A 24,090-nucleotide genomic window follows, 5' to 3' on the forward strand; every position below is an offset into this window, starting at 1 on the left:
GCATAGTCAACATCATGGGGCACATTTAATTAGCTAGTGGGTGCTATTTTAGGCTCTTTTAAATTAATTGTACATGGGCATAATGGGTTATTAATTGCCGATTCCCACATTGTTGCACCTTGAGCGGGGAATCTTTAAGACAAACCCTAATTAGGGTTTTGCATGTAATCATGGCTTGAGGCCTATAAAAGGGGGTGACCCCCTCATTTGTAAGGGGGAGAGACTACCGTCAGAGATTGTTACTAAGAGTTTTTGAAGCAAACACTTAATACATTGTTCAATTGTTAGTGTGTGCTTGTGTTGTTTCGGAGCTCGCATGGTCTCATTCTCTTCATAGATTAGATTTGCTTTCATGTTGTTAGACGAACTGGATTTGATAGGATCTCTTGTTGCAAAATTCATGCTCATACTTTTGGTGTGCAGCTGATTGTTGCATACCGTGCAAAGTTAGCCTGAGCCTCTGTTATATGTGTATGTTTAACTTCGATTATCAGCAGAGATTGTTCGATTTGATGGTTTCTCTTGATGATTTGAAAATCTTTAACACACCCTCTGAAGATTGCACCGCCTTCGTGTAGTTGTGCGTTGCTGGCAAAGCCAAGCGTGGTTGGATTTTGCGCAAGTTACGCCGTCTCCTTGTTCATAGGATTAGATTACTTTTAGTCTAGTTTTTCTCTACCCTATTCCTATTTACTTTCTGCATAATTCAAAATCCAAAAGATCCAAAACTAAGAGCTTTTATTGCAAATCATCGGTATAAAAAATCCTTGAGCTTGCATAAGTTTCTTCAACATACGTAAGGCCCTTTGGGTTATCAACAAACCCATCAAACAACTGAGTCACATCCACGCACTGAAGGAACCTTGGGAATTAGCCGTTTGAACTGTAAGTAATCCTTGCATACCGACTAATCTTGATCAAGAGAGGATAAGGTGACCGTTGGTGACTTTATTTTGTGTTTGACGCGGTCATAGAAAACACGCCAACAGTACCGTTGGCCCTGTTGTAGGCAGCAGGGGATACGCCCCCCCCCTTTTGCTTTTTAAAAAAAACTAGGTGGCAGCAAGCAGTTTCGGTGATTATAGCGGCCTAGGCATGCCATTAAACTGCCCCAAAAAATAATTTGTTTTTTGTTTTTTTTTTCTCGAAATACGTGCCCTAAAGGACAAAAAACCAATTTTTTTTTGCAGGGGCCAAAGTTATCCAAATTGGACAAATTTTATATGAAAATGGGGTTTTTGGGTGTTCTGAGCTCAACCGTGAGGTTTGTTTGAGCCCAAAATGCCCTGAAACAAAGAAGCACCCTAGATTCAAATAAAAAACTCTAATATTCTTAAAACCCTAGCCTCCAAAAATTCTTTTGAAAAACCAGGAACAAGTAGTAGCAGATGTAGGCTCTGATACCATGAAGAAGTTGAGAAATACAACTTCAGAGATCCCAAGAACACCTGCAAGCAAAATACTTGTCACAAGAGAAGAATGGAGACAAAAAAACAATAATGGCTTTGAAGAAAAAGATTATCATACAGAGAGAGAATGAATAAAGAAATACAATACAATCCTTATAAAAAGAGATCATGCAACCCTAAAGTTGTGCAACCCTAAAGAAACCCTAAAGGGATAATGTGTATTTAATAATTATTAAATACCTACAATATTATTAAATGCCTAAGTTTAGCTTAAGTGTAGAGGAGAATAGACTAATAATTAAATAAATAATTATTAGCTAATACATGATAACTCTAACAACATAAGTTATTTTCCAAGATGACAATGGACCTTTCAAGTGAAATAAGCAGCTTGGAGGTGCCCTTAAGAGGAGAAAAAGTTGAGTGATACATATAACTGAAAAGTGTGCCTAGTGCATGACGGAATGAATAAAAGTGGCAATTGTGGCTATTTGGTGGGTGTGGAATACTAGAGACCATTTCAAGTAATAATGACACGTAACATAACCACTTGGAGGCAAAATCAGTCTTTGAAGGAGAAAGATGCGTATAGAGGTGCCTGATTGTGACAAAGTATTGTTAAGTAACATGAGAGAAGAAAATAGATGCCTCCTGTTTGGTCGACCAGTATTAAGTGACAAAAGTGGGGACCATAAGTGCCTAACTGTATTATGACAACTTTCAAGTGACAGATCAGTCAAACGGAGCATGTAGCAAGTAGTTTAAGTGACAAATATTCTCCTAACAAACACTTGAACTGTTTTCAGCAGGTTTCCAACCTCTTATAGCAACATAAACAACAATTAGAGTCATCCATACTGGCAAACCTTTGAATTGTAGTGGTGACGAGCACACACTTATATTGAGAGGGGAGGGGGTGAAATAGTATAAGACAAAGTTTTTCTTATTTAAAATTTAACAACTACAATAATAGCAAACACACAAGATCCACACAATTAAGAATACAAGATTTACATGGAAACCTTTTTGTGGAAAAACCATGGAGGACTGCTTGGATCTACTGTCCAAATCCAACCACAACAAAAATAAAATGATCCTACAATATTTGCAGGTTCCAACCCATTGGAGACACCAATCCCGACTTGTAGAATTTGCAGGCATCAACCTACTGGAGACACCAATCCCCACAACTGAGCGTCAATTCAGCAAGAGACACCAATCTCTTCTTTTAGGAGGCACTGACCTCTTCTGCAAAATTTCACCTTTTGGATGTTGCTTATTCAATGGATGATGAACATATTTTTGTGCACTTTCATACTTCACAAAATCTGCTTTATATTAAATCTTTTTTGCATTAAATCTGCTCTGCTCTGTATTCGAATGACAAAACATTTTTTCACACATCATACTTAAAAACATGCTTCATAGGTTGGTCCTATAAAATTAAATCATAATAATAAGATTCCATGAGTTGGCCTCCCATTAGACCTCTTTCAAAATAATAAAATTCCATGAGGTGGCCTCCAATTACACCTGTTTCAAAATAATAAAATTTCATGAGTCCACCTCTAGTTAAAGCTAATATAACAAACAATCTTCCAAACTTTGGCATCAACAACCTTTGTCATCAATGACAATATTTCCAACAATCTCAGTATGACATCAATGACCATATTTCCAACTATCTACCTTCTTGAAACACATTTTGACAATAATGACAACATTTCCAACAAGTGGGTGACAACTCTAAATATTTAATAAATATCCCTACTATCATTCATATACCAGTAGAAGGCACTTGGTAGTCAAAAGCCAAGTTTTAGTAAGGATGGGGTGGCAGTTCAAATACACATCTCGTGATGTTTGCAAGGTATTCTCAGAAAGAGAAAATGCTTCAAAATCACAATGGAGACTCATGCATCAATTTGTTATTTTTGGCATGGCTATTAATAGCAGTTGTCGTTTACAAAAGTTCTATTCTATCCGGTGGGTCAGGTGTTTGGTTCTATAATATTCCCTTTTTAATTAAATATTGTAAGTAGAAAATATTAGCCTAATTAATACTCAAAAGGCTAATATTTTACATAAAGGGATTAAAATAATAATATTTTCAAAACCATATAATAAACAATTATTAATAATATTTAATAAGTGGCATAATAATTAAGTGCCTTTATTATTCCCTTTCAAGTTTAAATTTTAATTAAATTATAAAGGAAGGGAAATTTGTTGCTTATCTTATTATTGTGTTAAGAGGGATATTGTCTATAAATTAAGATAGTGGAGCCAATTTTAGGGCATTCGAAAATCTTGCTATCTCTGTGTGATCTTCAACATTGTCAAAAAAATTGCATAAGGGTTTTGGTGGTGCACAAATCACCCTAGCCTGTCGACTTGGACAAATTTGTGAAATCTCTGTCCCGTTACAAGTTTGTATTGAGAATTTGTAAATATCTTGGAATAAAATAAGGATAACTTTCTGAATTATTATTTATGCTTGAGAATTGAAGGCAAACGTCATTACAATATATATTTATTTCTGTAGTAAATGTTTTGTGGCAAATCTTAATATTTGTGATCGTTATTAAGTTGAGGCTTTAATGATTATTGTTGATATTATTGAAGAGGGCTGATTCAAATAAAGACTACTTTATTTCGAGTATTATATTATATGGGTATAATACATATTGCGAGTCTCGGTTCTTATTTAGCTTCCATTGTTGGGAATAATAAAGTTTACACCTGGCAATTATTATAATAGTTGTGGCTTGGTTGATATTATGGGCTTTTTAATATTTGACAGGCTTTTTATTTTATAGTCGTGGCTTGGTTCATTTGATAGAGAATTAAATTTGTAGTTGTCTAATGTAATGCTGTGAATATTTTATCAAGAGAACTCCATTGTGTATTTTGTGTGAGGTCGATTTATAAGACAACATTAAGGATTTGGGATATATATTGCGTAGATAAAGTTTGGGCCAAATATTAGAAGGGGAAATAAGGTGTGGCTCATAAAAGTATCAGGCGAAAATTTACTTTGATATTCTCGTCCTTTCTTGAAGTGCACACATCTAACACCTTGTGCAGCTTATCATTGCTGCCCCTCTAACTCATTAGGGTCTCTCCACTCACAAACACCCACTAGTTAGTGGGATCTCTTGTCATATAAGAAATTTGATTACAATGAGGGGGTTCGGGAGTGGAAACCAGAATAAGAATAATTATCACTATTAGATGCCAATTGATAAAGATAATTATTAAATATGTAACAATCAATTGGCATTTAATATTTAACTTTATCACTGCCATTTCGGCATTTGGCATTGACCAATGACATGGAGTATCACACTATCAAATTTGCCGTGCACAAGTTTGTACTATAGACTAGCTGATTACTTGCCATCAGTCGTACTGTAAACTTGCTAGAAACTCAGTAATGCCAAGCTACAGGGTGCAAAAAATCACTCTGGAGCATTGGGCAGTTGTTAAATCTATGGTTACGCCTGATTGTACCTCAATATGCCCCTATGGTTACACATAGGGGTAGGCCTAGGTCAATGTATTGCCATAAAGTTGGACCCATACTTCTAGGTGTTTCCATGACCACAAGGCATCCAAACTATGGGAATGGAATTTGGGTCTTTGGTGTGAAACTAATCATTCCCCATCACTTGCCCCTGACTTGCTGGGCAGATGTATTAGTTTAAATTTTAAAGTTTAGGTTTTGAAGTATAATTTTATTATTTAATGTTTTAAATATAGAAAACTACAAATTTTTGGGTGCAAAGAATTAAGTTGTAAACTTATTTATTATATTATATAACTATTTCCATTAATTTTTTAAATATGTTTTTATGCTTGGTTGATTTGGTGAGTGACATTAAATTTTAGGAAGTTCTAATTTGCTGGATAAATACTAGCAACCAATATATATTACTAAGTAGAAGAAATATTAATTGAACATTACTGCATGGCTATTTATACATCCCTGAGGCAATGTGGGCAAGAACCATTTGTGTTTTGTTGTGATGGAAATTGCCACTCATAGAAATATCCTTATGATGAGCTGCTCATTCTTTACTAATTATGCTTGGAGCATCTAAATGTAATTGGAGCTTCAAGAGGTGAGAGAATTTGTGATCTTTGCTCATGGTCCCATCTTGCTTTGGAAATTGTAATTTGTGTGTTAACCTCAACAGGCTTGATAAATATTTCATTGCAGATTACATTCAGCATGCCCCCATTGTATCGATATATCCCTTCCTAGAAATTCTTTTCCTCTCCTTTTAGTCCCAGGGTATCTATAAAATAATGTTTCTTCAGAGGGTTTTCTTTGTGTTGTCGGAAGCCTGCCACATTCATATTTTATAGTTTATACCATTCCCCATCATGTAACATATCATTACTCATTTGTGACATTTTAATGCTCCTTTTTCTCCCTAGAATTTGTTTAGATAGCCCATTTCTTTCTTTTACATCTGCTCTCTTGTTCCATGCTTGCTGCCCAACATCTTTAATCTCTCTTCAAGGAATTTGAGTATAGATAAGGCAGTAAATAATATTCCAAGAAGAACAACTCATGTCTGAGTGGTATTAAATTATCAGTTTCCTCTTTTGTTAAACAACTACAATTTTTTTTTATGTTTAAGAATTATTTGTTCTGTTAATTAATATTTAGATGTTATTACACTAATTCTTGCTATTTGTTTTGGTCCTTGGGATGAATTTCATGTTTCAGCTTGGAGGTGGATACCTGTATGGACTTACTGTTGGCTTTATTGCGGATTCAATTGGGTCTACAGCTGGTGCAACAGCTGCATTCATTGTTGGTAAAACGGTTAGTACAATATCTAAATAGTAAATACTTAATTAACTGAACGATAAGTACTTTCAAATCTACCAATGCATATTGTCCCATTAATTATATTGAAGGACAAATATTGGATTAGTCCTATGGCAAAATAACTTTTATGACTGTATTTGCTCTTCATTATAGAATGTAGATCTGTATGCTTTAAGACTTGATGACAAATACTTAAGCCTATTTAAAACCCAGTAAAAGACAAGATCTATCTGCTGTTTTATTCTTTCTTTTGTAGATTTGCAACTTAATCATTTATTTTTAAAAACATTGTCCGATATTTCTTAACACAAGTATAATACTTGAGAAGGATAAATGCATGAAATGTAAAATTTTATTTACCCTTGAAACTAACTTGATACTAACTTTGTTTGTATCAGAATGCATAGTAAAATTTGGTATTACTCTTGTTAAGGAAATTGACCTAGCTGATATCTTTTAATGTCAGCACTTTACGTATGGTTTTTGTTGTTGTACAGGTATCTAAATAGTTATTTATTCCAACTTCATGCTTGATGAGAAATTATGTTGATCTTATTTATGGCACGTTAGTGCCATTTTGAAGCCATGTTCCACAGCCAACTTTAAAGCCTAAGAAATGGCAAACATACTCTCCTGCATTTTCCCTGGAGAGGCATTTCTGAAATGAGATGAAGTTCTTAAAATTGTTTCCCTCACATTTACCAGGTTTGTTCCATGGGTAGACAATTGTTTTGCTCTTTATCAATAGAAGCATGTCACCCACAAACAGTGTTTAAAAGATATGCTTCAGAATTTTATTTGGCTCAAAAAAATACATGCCCAACCTGCAAACTAATTTAACATCAAAATTCAAAATCAGTATATATTGCTGGCCAATGGCTATGGATAATGTCTAATTTGTAAAAGGAATTTCAAACCTGGAACAGTCTTGATCTCCTTATTACTGAGAAAATCATGACCTTGGATCAAATTTCATTAGCAGGGTGCATTTATTCTTGGTTGTACAAAAATTATGATGCCAAATCTCAAGCTGAATCCTCATTTTTCTGTAAAGTTGAGACTCATGTCACAATCTGCCATGCTCTTGTCATCTCTTTTGTGTCTTTGCAGGGTTGATAAATGGAACTTTCAGAATCATTCAACACATGCAAGATGGAGAATGAAGATCAATCAAGAAGAGGTAGTCAGAGTTAATTAAGTGTTGGAGAGCGCCATGGGAGGTAGAATCATGGATTTCACAAGTTGAAACCTGCAGTGACAATAGCTTAGTGTGCACCTGCTTGAGAATAGATTGGATGTCTTGAAGGATACAAAAATCTGCAAATCAGTTATGTGATGGTGAATTCTAAATGGACCCACAAAGTTTGCAAGGAAATTCTGTGAGGTCATGTACAGAAGTGTGCCATACATGAGGCAGAGTTTTGGATTCAAAAAATTGCGACCCATGTTCATGGCACACCCCTGTGTGTGGGATCAGACTAATGTAATGGTTGCATCGGAATGATGAACATCACACAATTCAATGGACAGACAAGACTGTGAAGTCAGGAAATGGCATCAATGTGTCAAAGTGTACACCATAGCATACACAAACATATTTTCAGTTTAAAGTTGTATGCCCTGTTGTTTGGTGTTTGCCATACAAGGCGAATGACAGTTTTTTGAACTTGAAATCTGCAAGGTGGTTAGAAATTGCATACTTCTGCAAGGGAGGTACAAAGTATGTAATACAAAAAGAATGCACAATAACTTATAAGGGATTGGGGCATGGCATTACAAAGTATAAACCAGGTTTCAAAGACAAAAATTGCATGACACTGGCAAAGGCGCATGCCCATCAAGGAAGAAACTGATATATATTTGTCAAAACTTGCATACAGATGATCACATATGTGCTTTCGGGAAAAAAACAAGTTTTAATGTTGCTAAGTAATTTCTGGATTTGACTCTGTGAATTTTTAGTATTACCAATGTTTCAGATCAAACTCCATGATCCATCATCAGGGTGATAGCAAGAGAAGAGAGTAGAGAATAAGATATTAGCAGACCAAGAGGACTAAATGGATGAAGGAGAGGAAGGCACAAGAATCTAGGACAGACAAGGGATCAGAAAAAGATAATAAAGAAGATTAAAAACACCCCAAAAATTGGACAAAAGAAGATAAAAAATGAGAAAGGATAGAAATACCAACATAAAATGAAGATAGATAGTTAAAAAATGAAAGTATATAAATAAATTAATAGATACAAATAAATAAGAAGAAAAGGGAACGAATAAAAAGAAATTCATAGGAACAATTAGAAAAAAGATATAAAAAGAAGGAAGACCAAGAGAAGAAAAATAAAATAAGGAAAGGAAAACAATAAAAGAGAAGGGAAATTAGTAAATAAAATAAAAAGGAATAAAGAGAATGTGATAAAGAGAAAAAAAATAAAAATAGGTAGAAAATTAGAATAAAATAAGTCAATGAAAGAAACAAGGTAGCTAAAATCAAGAAACAAATTAAATAATAGAAAAAAAAGAAAGTATATGAGAAAACTATGAAGAACAAGGAGGAAAAACTGAAGACTAGGGAAAAACAAGAACGACGACGGGAGGAGGGCGATTAGTGGGTGGGAGAACTAGGTTTCTTGAGGAGGTTTAAGAGCGGGTGCCAGGTGGAACTTAAATTCCAACCACTATCTCGATTTAGGTTGGAGGGGTGATTGTGAATTTCGATAGCTTCTTTGAGCTTCCTCCTGAAGAAATTGTCTTCTTTAGCTAAGACTTGAGTATCTTCTAAGGGGATGTGGTGCTTAGTCTTGGAGGAATGCTCAGCAAGGGCATTGGTAAATTGTCAGAGTTTCAGAGTTGTGTCAAAGATTCTGCCATGATAATAATGGAGAAAATTTTCATCAGAATCATCAAGAACCAATTGTCAAGAGTCAAGACTAGTCACTAGCTATTTATAGCCGGCATTATTTTCTGTTCTCATTGTTTGAAGGAGATGAGCATAATCTTAGAAGTCTTTTTTCTTGTGTCCATTATAAACTGGCTATTTTAGATAATTATATAGAAGGTCTATTATTTGCTGACACTTATCCTTATCAGTTATCTATCTAAAGTTTGTTAGAATTAGGATTTAGTATTTATGGACAATATTGTATAATAAGATTGCTTTGTGTGCAAGCAGACTATTCTTAGCGAAGGAATTTAGTTAGCTATTTTGTAAGTATGTCTATTTGCTACTCAAATAGTTGTCAAAGTGTTTAGTATCTTATGTCTTATTGTGCTCTTATGAGTTGAATACCTTGTATTGTAAGAGGTGTTAATTTGGTAGTTGAATGCAATTACCGTGTTCATCTCATAACCTCTGATGTATGTATAGATAAAGTGAATTCAAGTGATTTTATTGCTAACCATTGGCTTTGTATTACAGGTCTTAGTGAAGTGTTTTTGATAGATTTGTATGTTAATATCCTCTTTTTATTTAATCAATGTTTTGTCATTTGAATTTATTTTAGCTTTATGTGGACATGCATTGTTCAATTTCAACCTTTAGTTAAACAACGTAAGTGTGATAGTTAATGTAGGTTTTACTATCAATCAATATGCGTAAAAATTTCTCAACTTGAGTAGAAGTACATGTCTGCCATTTGCCCTAGCCTAAGAAGAAAAATATTAATTTTAAGTTTGTTGTATTGCTTCTCATAAATACATTGTTAGTTTTGTTTGGATTGCATGAACCACCTTAGAAAAGACAACTTGTACAAGTTGTAAGTAGCAAGTACTTACTGTTTAGATTAGTGATTTTAGGTTGATTTTTGTTTACAAGGAGCTTCCTCTTCTAATTTGGAGAGTGGTTCTATCTCAGATCTATTTTATTTTGTCACGCTGAACGATGTGTTTTAAAATGTTAATAGTTTTTTGTGACTTTGTTGGAAAACAACATATGATTACTAGTCTTATGCATTGCATCCTTCAAGTTTGGCACATAGGTCTTATACAATATTTCAAAGACAAGTAGGGGCTGATTTAGTTTTGGAGCTTATTGAGGATATTTTCAGTTTTAGAAGAACCAAATCAAGCAGTGGTTGATTTGGAGAACTCCAACAATGATTACCCACCTCCATTATTGCTCTGGAGGAATTAAATTGGTGTGTTGGCATTTGTAGAACATCACGAGCTTCCTCATGGATCGAGGAAGAATTTTCTAAAGTTCTATGGTGATGGCAAGTAGCATCTTTATGAGCATATATTGCTAATTGATATAACCATCTTGCTAATGGTTATATAACTAGCTGGGATTCAAGGAGTGACAAAGTTTTTGGACTCTTCAAGCTAGTTAAAGACAGTCATACTTTGTTTGCTCAACTCTCAAGTTCCTAGAAAGATGATAGAAAACCCATTAGGAATTTTGTCGCAAGATTCAATTGTGTAGCCATCAAAATGATTGACAGCCTAGAGCCATCTTCTGAGATTCTTCTACGTTAGTCATACATGCTTTGTCTTGAGGTATTCCTTCTTTTTCAAAACAGGTCATGCTATTGAACTGAAGGATGCTCAAGCACATGCAATTGAGTTGGAGGATTATATAGTCACTTCAAGGAAATTCAATCAGGCCACTCATACAAAGGTCAGCTGACTATTTATTGCAACCAACACTTATAGTATCCACCATCTACAAGGAAAAATAGTTATTTCAACCATTATAACATCAATAGGCCTTTCTTTCCTACTTTGTCAAGGTTATTAGTAGATGCATTTTCTTCATTTTTGCATATATTGCACATTCCATGAGTCCAAAAATCATGGTGGAAGGACTTGTCTAGAAATGCAAAGGATCACACAGATATTGGCAGCTTCAAATACAAATCAAGGGTCTTTGAGTGATGCTCAAAATCTATTAGATGAACCTAATGGTGGCATTGTGATGGGATTAAAAATAAAACTTAAACATTGAACAATATGTAGTCATTACAATTTAGAAAATGTGAAATTAAAGGATAAATTTTAAAATTTAAATAGAATCTTGAAGCTAGCTTCATGATCTCATTAGTAGTCTTCATGGAGACATCATCAAAAAATTGTCTTCACGGCTCTCTCCTACTGCCTTCTATAAATAAGTAGAATGAACCCATTTGTTTTCATGAACATTTTCTTCAAAGGTGTTATCAAACAATGATTGCTTTGCAAGGTGATGAAGTTACTTGCAAGCCTTGTGGTAAACACTCGTTCAAGGTGCTTCCCTTTGGTGTGCTTTCTTGTCAAGTTGAGCACCCTATTTATACCAAAATTGGTTCCCCTACATAACTTTGCCTGCAGTTAAAACTCACATTTTTTGGCAAGCGTAGCCAGCTTTTGTTATCTTCCCTGTCAAATTACTAAGTCATCAAATATTGGTCTCTTTTTGCTAGCTAACATGTTTTCAGAATGTCTGCCATTGAGGATTAACAAATGCAAAGAATGTTAAGGTGACTCCATTATAGGTGGAAGAATAACAAAATATCAAAGGATGGTGACCAAAACCCCACAAAACCTTGTCCTAGGGAATAATGACCAAGGAAGGATTTGACACTTTACAATGGTTTGGGAGCTCTAAGATAGGAAGAAAGGCAACAATTGACAAAGTCAAAGGGTGGCACAACAAGCCCAAATCATGTCAAAGGAGGAACTAGGCATGTTGCATGGCACAAAAAAACTTTGTGTACAATGGAGCTTGATGAAGCAGATGAGCCACAAATTCGTGGACCATGACAAAAGTCAACAATCTCTATCTCCATATATTCCCTTGATTCTCACACCATATTAGGATTCATAACTAATGCAATGCCTTCTTGTTCCTCACTATCTCTAATCTTTTTTGTTTGATCAAAGCTAGGGTCACATTTATCTCCCTTTAAACCATTGTCTAAATATTTGTGCTTTATTGGACATTTTGTAGCTAGGGATCTATGAAAGGTGTTATTTTGAGGTGATTGATGCCTCCACTAATCTTCAATCTATAATAGTTGTAAATGACCAATCTCATGGTTGGTCATGGTATACCATGGTTCCAAGTGGTGTCATTTCTGCTGCTTTAGCTTTCACTTCTTGATGCCATTGGATTCGTAGTGCAAACTTAAGTCAGTGTGTTCGAGTTCAAGTTTGAATTCGTCAACATTAAAATTTGGCAAGAGAAAAAAATTAAAAAAAAAAATCGTCATTAAATTTGCTTTATATAAATTTAAGTTTTTAGAAAATATAAATAATGTATCTAAAAAATATCAGAATAAACAATAATAAATTTGTTTAATTTAAATTATATATATTAATTTAAATTTGTCAAATTTTATATATTAATAATTAAAATTTTGAATTAAATATTCTAAAATATTTAATTTTTTATTTATTAAATGTTAAATCTGGTAACTTTTATAGTACCCCTGTCTACTTTTCTTGATGCGGCCATTTACAAACCCTACTGCCGGCAAGGCATCACGTCGTCTTGTGGCCCTTCAGCGGCCCTCATGCCTTTGGATGACAACTATGAACTGCTCATCTGTTGACGGGAAAAACCTCTGCCTGTTATCCTGCAAATTTTAGATGAATTTTTGTGAATTTTATATGTTTTTTATAAGTTCGTCAAATTTCAAACTTGAAGCCAAAAATTCAGCGAATACGGTGACTAAGGTGCAAACCTTGGCATTGAAGAAGCAAGAGAAACTAATTTAATCATTGCAAGTCCTAACGCTGAAAATTTTTTTTTTTTTTGTAGAATTGTGGCATTGAATTTTTTTGTTTTTTTGAAATGTAGAAACCATACATTAATTTGAATGGATGTGATTTAGAAAAGCTTAGAAGCCCTAAATTAATTAAGAAATGTAAAAGAAATCTGGTAAAGCTCGGACAAAAGAAAACATAACTGAAGGTTGCCCACAATCCCTTACATTGCAAGCTCAAAGGAGATCAAATGCTGTTGTGAGTGACAAAGGAGATCAATTCTAGTAAATGGACCACCTACATCAATTTTTCAATGTTTAAAGTGTGTTTTTAGTGCATTTGTAGGGTTCAGTGGTGGGTCTGAAGACTCTGAACATGTTTGCAATGTGTATGAAGCCCATGGAGAGTATTGACCCAGTTCTTGCGAGTACTCATCACTAGCTTGACCTGAGTTGCAGGCAAGTACAAGGGCAAACAACTCTGTTCCTCTTTCAACACATGAGTACTCTGTGATTTTTGATCGGATTTAGATCTCTGAAATCCTAAAATTTAACTTCTATTGGTGCTTGAAAAATTCTAATGTACCTTAGGTTTTCTAAACTTCCCCAGAGACAACTGTTGTGTTTCATGTGTGTGTTAAAGTTCACCAAACACAGCCTCAGAATCGGTATTGTACTAACGAAATGCTGCAACATAAAGACCCAGTCAAGCAAAGTCATATGAGGAATAATGTGAATGATCTTGGCAATAGCAGCAGATTTCCTCAATTATTGCAAAAATCATTTCCCAAATTGTAGTTGCTGCCATTTTACTTGGTTGATCAGACCTTAGTCATCATGTTCGCTGAATTTTTGGCTTCAAGTTTGAAATTCGGCAAACTTATAAAAAATGTATGAAATTTGGAAAAATTTGCTAGATAATAGGTAGAGGTTTTTTCCGTCAGTGGATGACCAGTTCACAGTTGCCGTCGGGAGGTATGAGGGCCACTGGCGGGCTGCAGGATGACGTGATGTCTTGCCGCCGGTAGGGTTTGTAGATGGCCGTGTTGGGAATAGTAGACGGGGGATATAAATGTTAAAATCAAAAAGACTTTATAAAGTTTCTAGATTTAAATATAAAAGTTGTTGCACGATATAAATGTTAACTACTATTAAAAAATTAAAGCAAAACTTAACAGAGATAAACATTTAATATATTAAAAATTAAATATTTTAGAATATTTAATTCAAATTTTAATTATTAATATACAAAATTTGACAAATTTAAATTAAAATATATAAATTAAATTAAACAAATTTAATATTGTTTATTCTGATATTTTTTAGATATTTTATTTATTTTTTCTAAAAAATCAAATTTATAGAAAGCGAATTTAATGACGATTTTTTTTTTGAATTTTTTTCTCTTGCCGAATTTCATCCAAAATTTATTGTTGGTGAATTCGAACTCGAACTTGAACGTGGTGACTTAGGATCAGACCCATCACCTACCTCACCACAATGGATATCAACAAGTGTTGGCATTATATCAATCCTGAAGAAGACACGCTTAGCATTCTAAATATCTAAGTTAGCTTATAAGCCTATTTTCATGCCATTAATGATATCAACAAGCTCATACCATCTCACCCAGATAATTCAGAAACCTTTTTGTCATCTTATATTTGCTTTTCAAACTGTTGGGTAAGAGGGTTGGTTTGATTTAATCATTTAGTGTAATAATTGCAGCAATTTCAAAATGAATTACATGTTTGACATCTAAAATTGGGAAGGCAAAATAATTTCTCTTAATACAACAGAAGCTTGAGATTACCACAAAAATACATGTATACACTTATGGTGCTTACATTATGTCATTGCAATTGCCTATATTCAACCCACAAAACCTTGTAAACTTAAATAAGGATAAAGAGAAATCCAATCCTTCCCAATGTCTCCACAATGAGCTCTTCTAATATGAATAACCAGCATCTTGAGAATGAGGGCAAGGTGGATACATCTTGGATGAGAAGATTAAGGAAGATGATATCAGCCCCTGCATTGTTGTTGGCTTGTTGCTACTCAAGAGATTGAGACCAATGATTGAGGTGCTATGCACAAGTGTAAGCTATATTATAGTATCCATTCTGCAATTGCTTTTATATCTAACATGCTTAACTCTTTGATTCTGTAGCCATTAAGTGTTTCTAATATTGCTGATCTTGTAACAAAATCAGCTTATAACTCCTATCTCTTGCATTTTGGATTTTTCTTCCACAGTTCTCCACCAACAACCAATCAAGGTTGGCCGTGAGTTGAAGCTTTCTGTCCTCCCATCTCATAAAGAGTGCCCTTCTACTTCCAGCAAAGACTGAACTCCACAAAACACTGAAAATTAGCAAGCCAATCAAACTTCTCCAAAATTTACTACACATTTGGCCATAGCCAATGTTAATGACACCTGTAATGGTTTAATGCATGCTATTGATCTTCAATGCAAGCATCAAGATCCTAATTAAGAAAATTATAGACTGATCGTACAAAATCTCCAAGGAACAAAAGATAATCAGCACAGAATCATGAATTGTTTAAATAAGCAAAAGGGTTTGCAATCCTTAGGCACCGTTACCAGAATGCTCTAAATAGGGCTGATGTTATTGAATGAGTTTTGAATGCTGACCATATTAGAAGAGAAAATAATTTTGTAAATGAGCAACAGCAGCATTCTAATACAGAAAAACAAGCCCCTACTTGGCTAACAATTTGCTAATTGATCTTGCCACTTCCTCTGAGCACTAGAAAATGCACATGGGCAGCTCAAGTGATGTACATACAGGTTGGGTTTGGAACCCAAAGTGTTGCTTGTCTGCTATCCAACCATTGGGAAGAGGTTCTAAACCAGTCCTAAAAATGACAGCTGACGTTTTAACAATGTCCCTTTTGCTCCTTTTGTATGTAATCAAGATTTCACTCGACTGCTATTTCTGTAGCAACTACAGTTATGGAAAGCTAGGTTTGGTTATGCATTTTCTCTTTGATCAGTTTCATCATGCTTGATACATATACAAGGGCCCTTGCAATCTATCCCTAGAAGCTAACTTTTATTACAATTAACATGTACACTTTCTCATTATATAAAAAAAGGTTTTTAGCATTTAGGATTATAATACCCATTGTCTTTTATGCATGTTTTGGAGGTTGTCATTTACTTGGGTTAAGGATTTTGCTTCCCTTTTTATTATTGTCTTTCCAGCTCCATCCTGTTTTACTTTGAGATTTAGTTTAAGTATATTACACTCATGAGGGATTTTATATGTAAATATTACAGCACTGAGGGTTACAATTCTCTCTGTAAGCATAATTTGACATACTTCATCTGAAAATAATAAAAGGGTTATTGCTTCATGTTGGCTGCAGATTGGAAGGTCTTATGTAGTCTCCAAGTTGAAGGACTATCCTCAGTTTCAAGCTGTTGCTATAGCAATTCAACGATCCGGTTTCAAGGTCCTATCTCTGTGATTGTTTGTGTCTGTGTGTATGCGCTTTCTTTTGGTTTTTATGCAATTATTTAACTTCTAATTTTATTACTCATTTTAACAGCCATAAGATATTATACAGAAGTGCGTTTTCCTCTATATCTATAAGTTAGAATTTAAGGTCTCTTATACATTGAATTGTAAATATTACTTAAGTTTTAGTTGGCCTTAAATATTTGTTGTGGATTATACATTAGAAAGACAAGATCTACACTCTGATCAAGACTTTCTGACTAAACATCTGTCCTTGTGAAGGTAATAAATTTTTTGTTGCTACAATACATTAGCTAGGTATTTAGTTTTTGATTTACTAATAATGAAAAACCAAACGATAATAACCCTAATCTTTTAAAGGATGATTAGGACCTGCTAATATTTCTGGTAACAGGAAAGAAATATTGCTAGAAAAATGGGCAAACAAGCAAGCGCACTTCTGGTTTACCGAATTGCCTCTAAGATTCTAAATTAGTTGCATCTTTGAGGGTGGGAGTGTCATAATAGAAACAACTTTAATATATTTATTACTTCTGAAAGACATAGTATTTTAGTGGTTGATCTTATGAATTTACAAGTGGAAAAATTACATAGATTGCAATTTGAGAAAAGAAAATATTCAGTATTATGTAAGCCTCATCTACAGTAAATCACAGGAATACACACCAGAATAAAACAATTAAAATGCCCTGTACTATTTCTGAAAATCCTTTATTAGATTGCCGGCAGATGGACATGTTAAATTATAATGAATTTTGTAAGATTGCAGTTAAAAGGCAAATAAAAAATGACATTAGCATAAGCCCTTCAGGATAAGAAGCAAATATGACTATTTTCATGTGGTTAAAATCAAAGCAATATAAATTAAAATTTTTAGGTCCCAATCTAGGAAGCATGCCACATTGGCATATGAGAACTTCCATGCCAAATTTGTAAAATGTTCAAATTGTTTTACCTTTTTGGTTTTTTATCTTTTGACCAAGCTTGAGAGTAACATAGCTTTTCCAATTCTGCTAGAAGTGTCAGGTAGTACATTGGAAATAAGGATTTGCAAATATGATAAATTCAAAGAGACAAGAACAGATGTCTATGATTCGTGGATAATCCATTCTTTAATAATCCATATATTTATATCTTTGAATGCCAGAAATGACAAGAAAGAGAATTCATACTTTGTATTTAATCCTCCAGGAGCAAAATGGCTAAAACTAGAGAGGGGCTGAGCAGTAGATTGCTAACATCACTTTGTGAAGTTCTTAAGGGCCAGTGGCAGCTGCTGTCATGCCATTGTCAGCCAAGGAGCAGCAGCTCTCTTTGAAAATCTGTGGAGCTGCTGAACTCACGTTCAGATGTTGGTATTGCAGTGCATGGTGTAACAGCAACTTTTTCACTTAAAAGCTGCCCTTGTCATTTGAGCACCTCATTTTAAATAAGGAAAATGAAGAATTTTTGTATTTAAAGTAAGGAAAATGAAGATTTTTAAGAATTTTAAAATAAATAATTGTACAGACTATTGATTTGGGTGCTTCGAAGTTTGGGCTGATGACTGTTCTGTGACTTCGTCATCCAGGTCTTCTATCTGAGAAATTGATATTGATTTAGATGATTCTGTGCATTTTCCTGAATTTGTGACAATGAATTTCAACTTCAAACACTGTGTCAAACTTGATGTTTCTTGTCTTTAGGGTCGCTAGTTTGCAGGTTTATGGATGAATGAATACAAGTGAGGCTTAACTGCCTTTGGTAATTTTAGAATTCGTTTACACCTCCCTGCCATCCTAACTGTCTTTTTATCTTTATTTTTCAGTTGAACCTTAGACAATTTTCCTTATTCCTTTTGCATTATAACTTTCAGAAGGAATCTCTTTATAACCTTTTATTCATGAAGTACAACTTGAATGCATGGGACCTGCTTCTTAATTGTGTATGGGAGAGATAAGTACAAAGTTAGTCTCACTGGGTAGATCCAATATAAAAAGGCTCAAATTTTGACCCATTTTATTTTTTGATTTTTGGAGTAGCTTGAGCTTACTCTATGTAATTCTTCTCTCATCCATCATATTCATGTAAAGGGGACTGTTTCAAACTCATGATTTTCTGATTTCCTAATTTAATCTCCACTGCAATCCTTAGGTTGGGCATGAATAACTCCATTGAGATTACTGCTTCTTGGCTGTGAATAAGTTGGAAAGGAGTGTTCCTGGTTACCTTTTTGGCTGTTTTGTGAGTCCACTGGGCCACATGCAGTCACTCGTTTTTTGTGCCCTCAATTCTACGAGATTCCTGGATAATTGAGAGAGAACCATATTTGTAGACTCTGCTCATATGTCACCCATTAACAGTATGTAATCAAAAAGTGGGCTAGTATAATTTCGGTAGGGAAAGTTTTGATAATCTTGTGCACAAGGTGACTGCCCTCATCACTTGTGATATGTAGAATTGGTTAATGATTTATGCATAGTGGAACCTTTTAATGCTCCTTACTGAGTTGCAAGACACAGCCCTGGCTTCTATTTGCTTGGTAAAATATTTTGCTGCTACCTCAATGCCCTGAACCAATAGAATTGTTTTGATACTTGAACAAGCAAATGAACTTAGACCACCACATATCCAATAATTTTTAGTTGGTGTGATGGGTACAATGATATGGAATCTCTCTTCAAGGGATTCTTTATTCTCAAGTGATGCTCAACCTATTTTGGTATCTGGAATCAAAGAAGGTTTCTGGAGTCCAAAAGTCAACACTTTCCAAAAGCCAGCACTTTCCTTGCAGTTTTGGGCTTTATATGATCTCTTCTGGGGCTCTTATTGTTTCCTTTCAATATACTTGTGATTTCCTTTCTCTTGACACATCATCAAAGTATTCAGTTTAATCCCATCTTATAAAACTGCCTATTGATGAGCTGAAAGGTCCTCAACTTGGTTGCAATTTTCCTTTTCTCCATTGGCTGCATATGCCTAGGGGCACCATCAAAAGGAAGGTCCCCTTTTTGCTTATACCAACAAGTTAAGTGGATGATGTGAATTGATTTCCATAGATAAACTCATCATCAATTTTCTTGGGAAGATCTCTGGATGAGCTACAGTCATGAATGTTGTTTATAACTAGGCTCAGAAAAAGGGGGATTTGGATTGGCCAAGGCAACATCCGAATCCCTAAAGGGCTGGGCCCTTTTGCCAAAGGGTAACGTGTAGGGCTGGACCCTTCACGCCAAAGAAGATAGCATGCTCCTAAATAGGGCCAGCCCTATAATGAACACGCCACACTCTAAACCAAATTGGCGCCAAATATATATTTAAATAAAGCCGACTTAAAAGGGTATATGCACCATATAAATAAAGACTATTTGGCAAGTTTAAAATCAATCATTCATTCATGCTCTTAGTGAAATTCATCTGCTCCTTGGTGTGCGAAAATAAAAGGTGAACTTGGCGAATTTATCCAAGGAAGATATAGCAAATTTTGGTGCTCCTTATTGCTGTTAGATGGTGCATCAAAGTGCAGACCTGAGAGACTCATACTTTCAGACCTGAAGCAAACTTGAAAGTGCAGATTCAGTTGTAATGAAAGAGCAGACCTGGTGAATATAGAAGTGCAGACCTGGTGTATTAAAAGGGCAGATCTGATTCATTCAAGTGTGCAGTTTGAAGATCCCAGATTTGAGTCACATGATTTGAGCTAAGTATTGTATTGTTACAATTCAGAATTGAATACATAATCTGACCTGTGGGTCTTTAGTGCTGGGTTTTTCCTCCTTGGAGGTTTTCCCAGGGTAATTGAGTTGGTCTCTTGTGCACTTGTTTTTCTTTCTTTCATTTACTTGCTTATCATTTACTTAATGTTAATCTGAAATTAAATACTGAAAGTTTGATTGCTGGTCTGAGACACAAAAACTAACATGATATCAGAGCTAAGGTTTTACTAACTTCAGATTTCAGTAAATTATTTGGTTGCATCTAGTTGCTGTTTGTTTTCAGATTAAAATGTCAGGTTTGAGGGCTAAAGATAGACTCGATGGAGCCCTTGATTTTGCTGCTTGGAAAGTCCGTATTCTATTGATTCTTGAAGAGAATGAGCTGCTTAAATTTGTAGAAGAAGAAAGGCTGTCCCCTCTTGAAGATGCTGAAGAACTGAAGCAGTTCAAGAAAGACTCTCTCAAGGCCAGGAAGATCATAATTGAATCAGTCAAGAATCATCTTGTCACCGTCATATCAAAATTTGCTTCAGCGCGGGAAATGATCAAACACTTGGAAGGAATGTATGAAGTTAACAACCTCAACATGGCTCTTTCTCTAAGGCAGCAGCTACTTCACATCAAAATGAAAGAAGAAGACTCAATCATGGCCTGCTTCATGAAGATCAATGAACTGAAGCATAAGCTAAGTACTTTTGATTGCCAAATTTCAGATAAAGATCTTGTTATGATTGCACTAAATGGTCTACCTGATGAATGGGAACCATTCATTCGTAGCATTGGTGGAAGAGTTGAACGACCCAACTTTGAGCGTCTCCAATCTGATTGCATTGAAGAGGAATCTTGCATTGAGGTAAGAGGAAAACACGAGAACTAAGATGATAATCATGTTCTCACAACTAAGTCTAGGAAAGGTGGGCATTAGAAGAAAGAAAAGAGAAGCAAGGATTTTAGACCCTCTTCCTATGATCCAAGAAAGAAGTCAAGAGATTCCTCCCACATTCGTTGTTTCATATGTGATAAGTATGGTCACTATGCTAGAGATTGTCAGAATGATCCTAAGGAAAGGGAAGCCAATTTAAATGAAGTCGTTGAACAAAATGAGGACTATCTTCTTATCTCTGTTCTATCGAGCAATGTTCCTACGAACAGTGATACTTGGATAATTGACAGTGGAGCCTCCAGACACATTTCAGGTTATCGTGAGCATCTTTCAAATTTGATAGAAAATGATACCAACCTTCATGTGGTAATCGGTGATGATGCTCGATATTCGGTAAAAGGTTCTGGTACTACTTTAAAACTAGATTCTGGTATTTCCTTACAATTTAGTGATATTCCTTTTGTACCTGGAATTAAAAGAAATCTTATTTCCATTTCTGCTTTAGAAGATAAGGGTTTGCAAGTAGCATTTTCTGAAGGTAAATTACTTGCTTGGTCTAAGAAATCTAGTTTCAAATCTGCTCGTGTTATTGGAAATAGATGTGATAGTTTGTATAAGCTTGCAGCTAACCCAGTTCAAGCTCCCATTCATGAGGCTCCTGAATCATGCGAGCTATGGCATAGAAGACTTGGACATTTGCACTTCCAGGCTCTCCCAACTCTTGGTAAAATGGTTAAAGGTATGCCTAAACTCAGTTTATCTCAAGATGATGCTTGTAAAGGTTGTGCAATGGGTAAGAATGTGAAGAGTCCATTTCATAAAAGTGATAGTAGGGCTAAAGAAAAATTAGAGCTTATCCATTCGAATCTATGTGGTCCTATGTCTGTAGCATCTCCTAGCGGTTTCCTTTATTATGTTATGTTCATAGATGATTTTTCTAGGAAAACATGGATTTACTTTCTTAAATCTAAAGAGTCTGACGAAGTCTTAAATAGATTTAAAGAATTCAAAGCCTTGGTCGAAAATACCTCTGGAAAGCGAATTAAATGTTTAAGGTCTGACAATGGAGGTGAGTACAACTCAGGTAGTTTTCATGATTTTTGTGTTGAGACAGGAATTAAGAGGGAGTTTTGTGTTCCCTACAATCCTCAACAAAATGGAGTTGTTGAAAGAAAGAACAGGTCCATTGTTGAAGCTGCAAGAGCCATGATTCATGATCAAGACTTGCAACCCTTCCTATGGGCGGAAGCATCCAAAACAACAATTTACATTCAGAATAGATGTCCTCATCGTGCTCTAAAGAATGTAACTCCTGAAGAAGCCTTTACAGGAATCAAACCTTACATCAGCCACTTAAGGATTTTCGGGAGCCCCGTGTATGTTCACGTGCCTAAGGAAAAGCGAACCAAGTTGAAGCCCTCTGGAAAGAAAGGCATCTTAGTAGGATACTGTGAATCTTCCAAAGCCTTCAGAATCTACATTTCAGGTCAAAGGTATGTTGAGGTAAGCAGAGATGTAACTTTTGAAGAAGATATTGCATTCAAAAGATCTAAAGGCTCATTATCTGATAATGATGATATTATGACTGAAAATCAAGAATCAAATGTTGATACTAACCTTGAGATATAGAAGGAGTCTATTGACCTCCCAGATCAGGAAGTTCAGGATGATCCAGCTGAACCCATGGACTCTACAGATATACCTAAGGATATTGTGGTCAGCAAGAAGAGGCCACTTTGGGTTATAAACACCATTCAAGATGCTGAAAGATTTGCTGCTCCCAGAGGAACCTTCAGATATAGCAAGAGACCTCAAAATCATGCCAACTACATTTCAGTAATGTGCAACATCATTGAGTCTGAACCTCACAATGTCAAAGAAGCTATGACTCATCATGCTTGGAAGTTAGCCATGGATGAAGAGTATGAGTCTATCATCAAGAATGATGTTTGGGACATTGTACCCAGACCCAAAGGTAAGTCTGTTGTTTCCTCTAAACGGTTATTTAAAATTAAGCATAATGCTGATGGTAGTATTGAGAAATATAAAGCTAGATTTGTAGCTTGTGGTTTTTCTCAAAAGGAAGGAATAGATTATGAGGAAACATTCGCTCCTGTTGCTAGATATACTTCTATTAGATCTATAATAGCTATTGCTGCAGCTAAAGGTTGGAAGCTACATCAAATGGATGTTAAGACAACTTTCCTTAATGGTGTTATTGAGGAAGAAGTCTATATTGAGCAACCAAAAGGTTATGTAATCCATAAGAGAGACTCTCATGTTTGCAGGTTGAAGAAAGCCTTATATGTGCTCAAACAAGCTCCTCGTGCTTGGTATGAAAGAATTGATAAGTACTTACTAAGTTTAGGATTTTGTAAGAATGATGCTGATGCTAACCTTTACTTGAAAATATGTAATAATGATATGCTAATTCTGGTTTTATATGTGGACGATTTATTTCTCACTGGTGAAAATAAACTGATAATGAGATGTAAGAAGAAATTAGCCTCAGAATTTGAAATGAAGGATCTAGGTCTAATGCATTACTTCCTAGGGTTAGAAGTATGGCAAAAATCCAATGAAATTTTTCTAAGTCAAGGAAAGTACACTATTGATATTCTGAAAAGATTTAGAATGATGGATTGCAAACCTATGTCTACTCCTATGGAATCTAACTTAAAGAAGTTTAGTATTTCTGCAGCAAACTCTGATTTTGCAGATCCATCTGAGTATAGGCAGTTGATCGAATCCTTGATGTTTCTAGTCAATACTAGACCAGAAATATGTAATAATGATATGCTAATTATGGTTTTATATGTGGATGATTTATTTCTCACTGGTGAAAATAAACTGATCATGAGATGTAAGAAAAAATTAGCCTTAGAATTTGAAATGAAGGATCTGGGTCTAATGCATTACTTCCTAGGGTTAGAAGTATGGCAAAAATCCAATGAAGTTTTTCTAAGTCAAGGAAAGTACACTATTGATATTCTGAAAAGATTTAGAATGATGGATTGTAAACCTATGTCTACTCCTATGAAATCTAACTTAAAAAAGTTGAGTATTTCTG

The 24,090-nt window shown here is 34.9% G+C and overlaps 1 protein-coding gene across 1 annotated transcript in view; it reads left to right on the forward strand.

Annotated features, from left to right (window-relative positions):
- Window positions 1-24,090, forward strand: part of LOC131075355 (uncharacterized) — a 142,656-nt gene that overhangs the window by 64,100 nt on the left and 54,466 nt on the right. The window contains exons 4-5 of the mRNA XM_058012183.2: window positions 6,148-6,246; window positions 16,330-16,416. Coding sequence (XP_057868166.2) covers window positions 6,148-6,246; window positions 16,330-16,416 — 186 coding nt within the window. The remainder of the gene's footprint in view (window positions 1-6,147; window positions 6,247-16,329; window positions 16,417-24,090) is intronic.

The sequence above is a fragment of the Cryptomeria japonica genome, chromosome 2, assembly GCF_030272615.1.
Source record: "Cryptomeria japonica chromosome 2, Sugi_1.0, whole genome shotgun sequence".
NCBI lineage: Eukaryota > Viridiplantae > Streptophyta > Pinopsida > Cupressales > Cupressaceae > Cryptomeria > Cryptomeria japonica.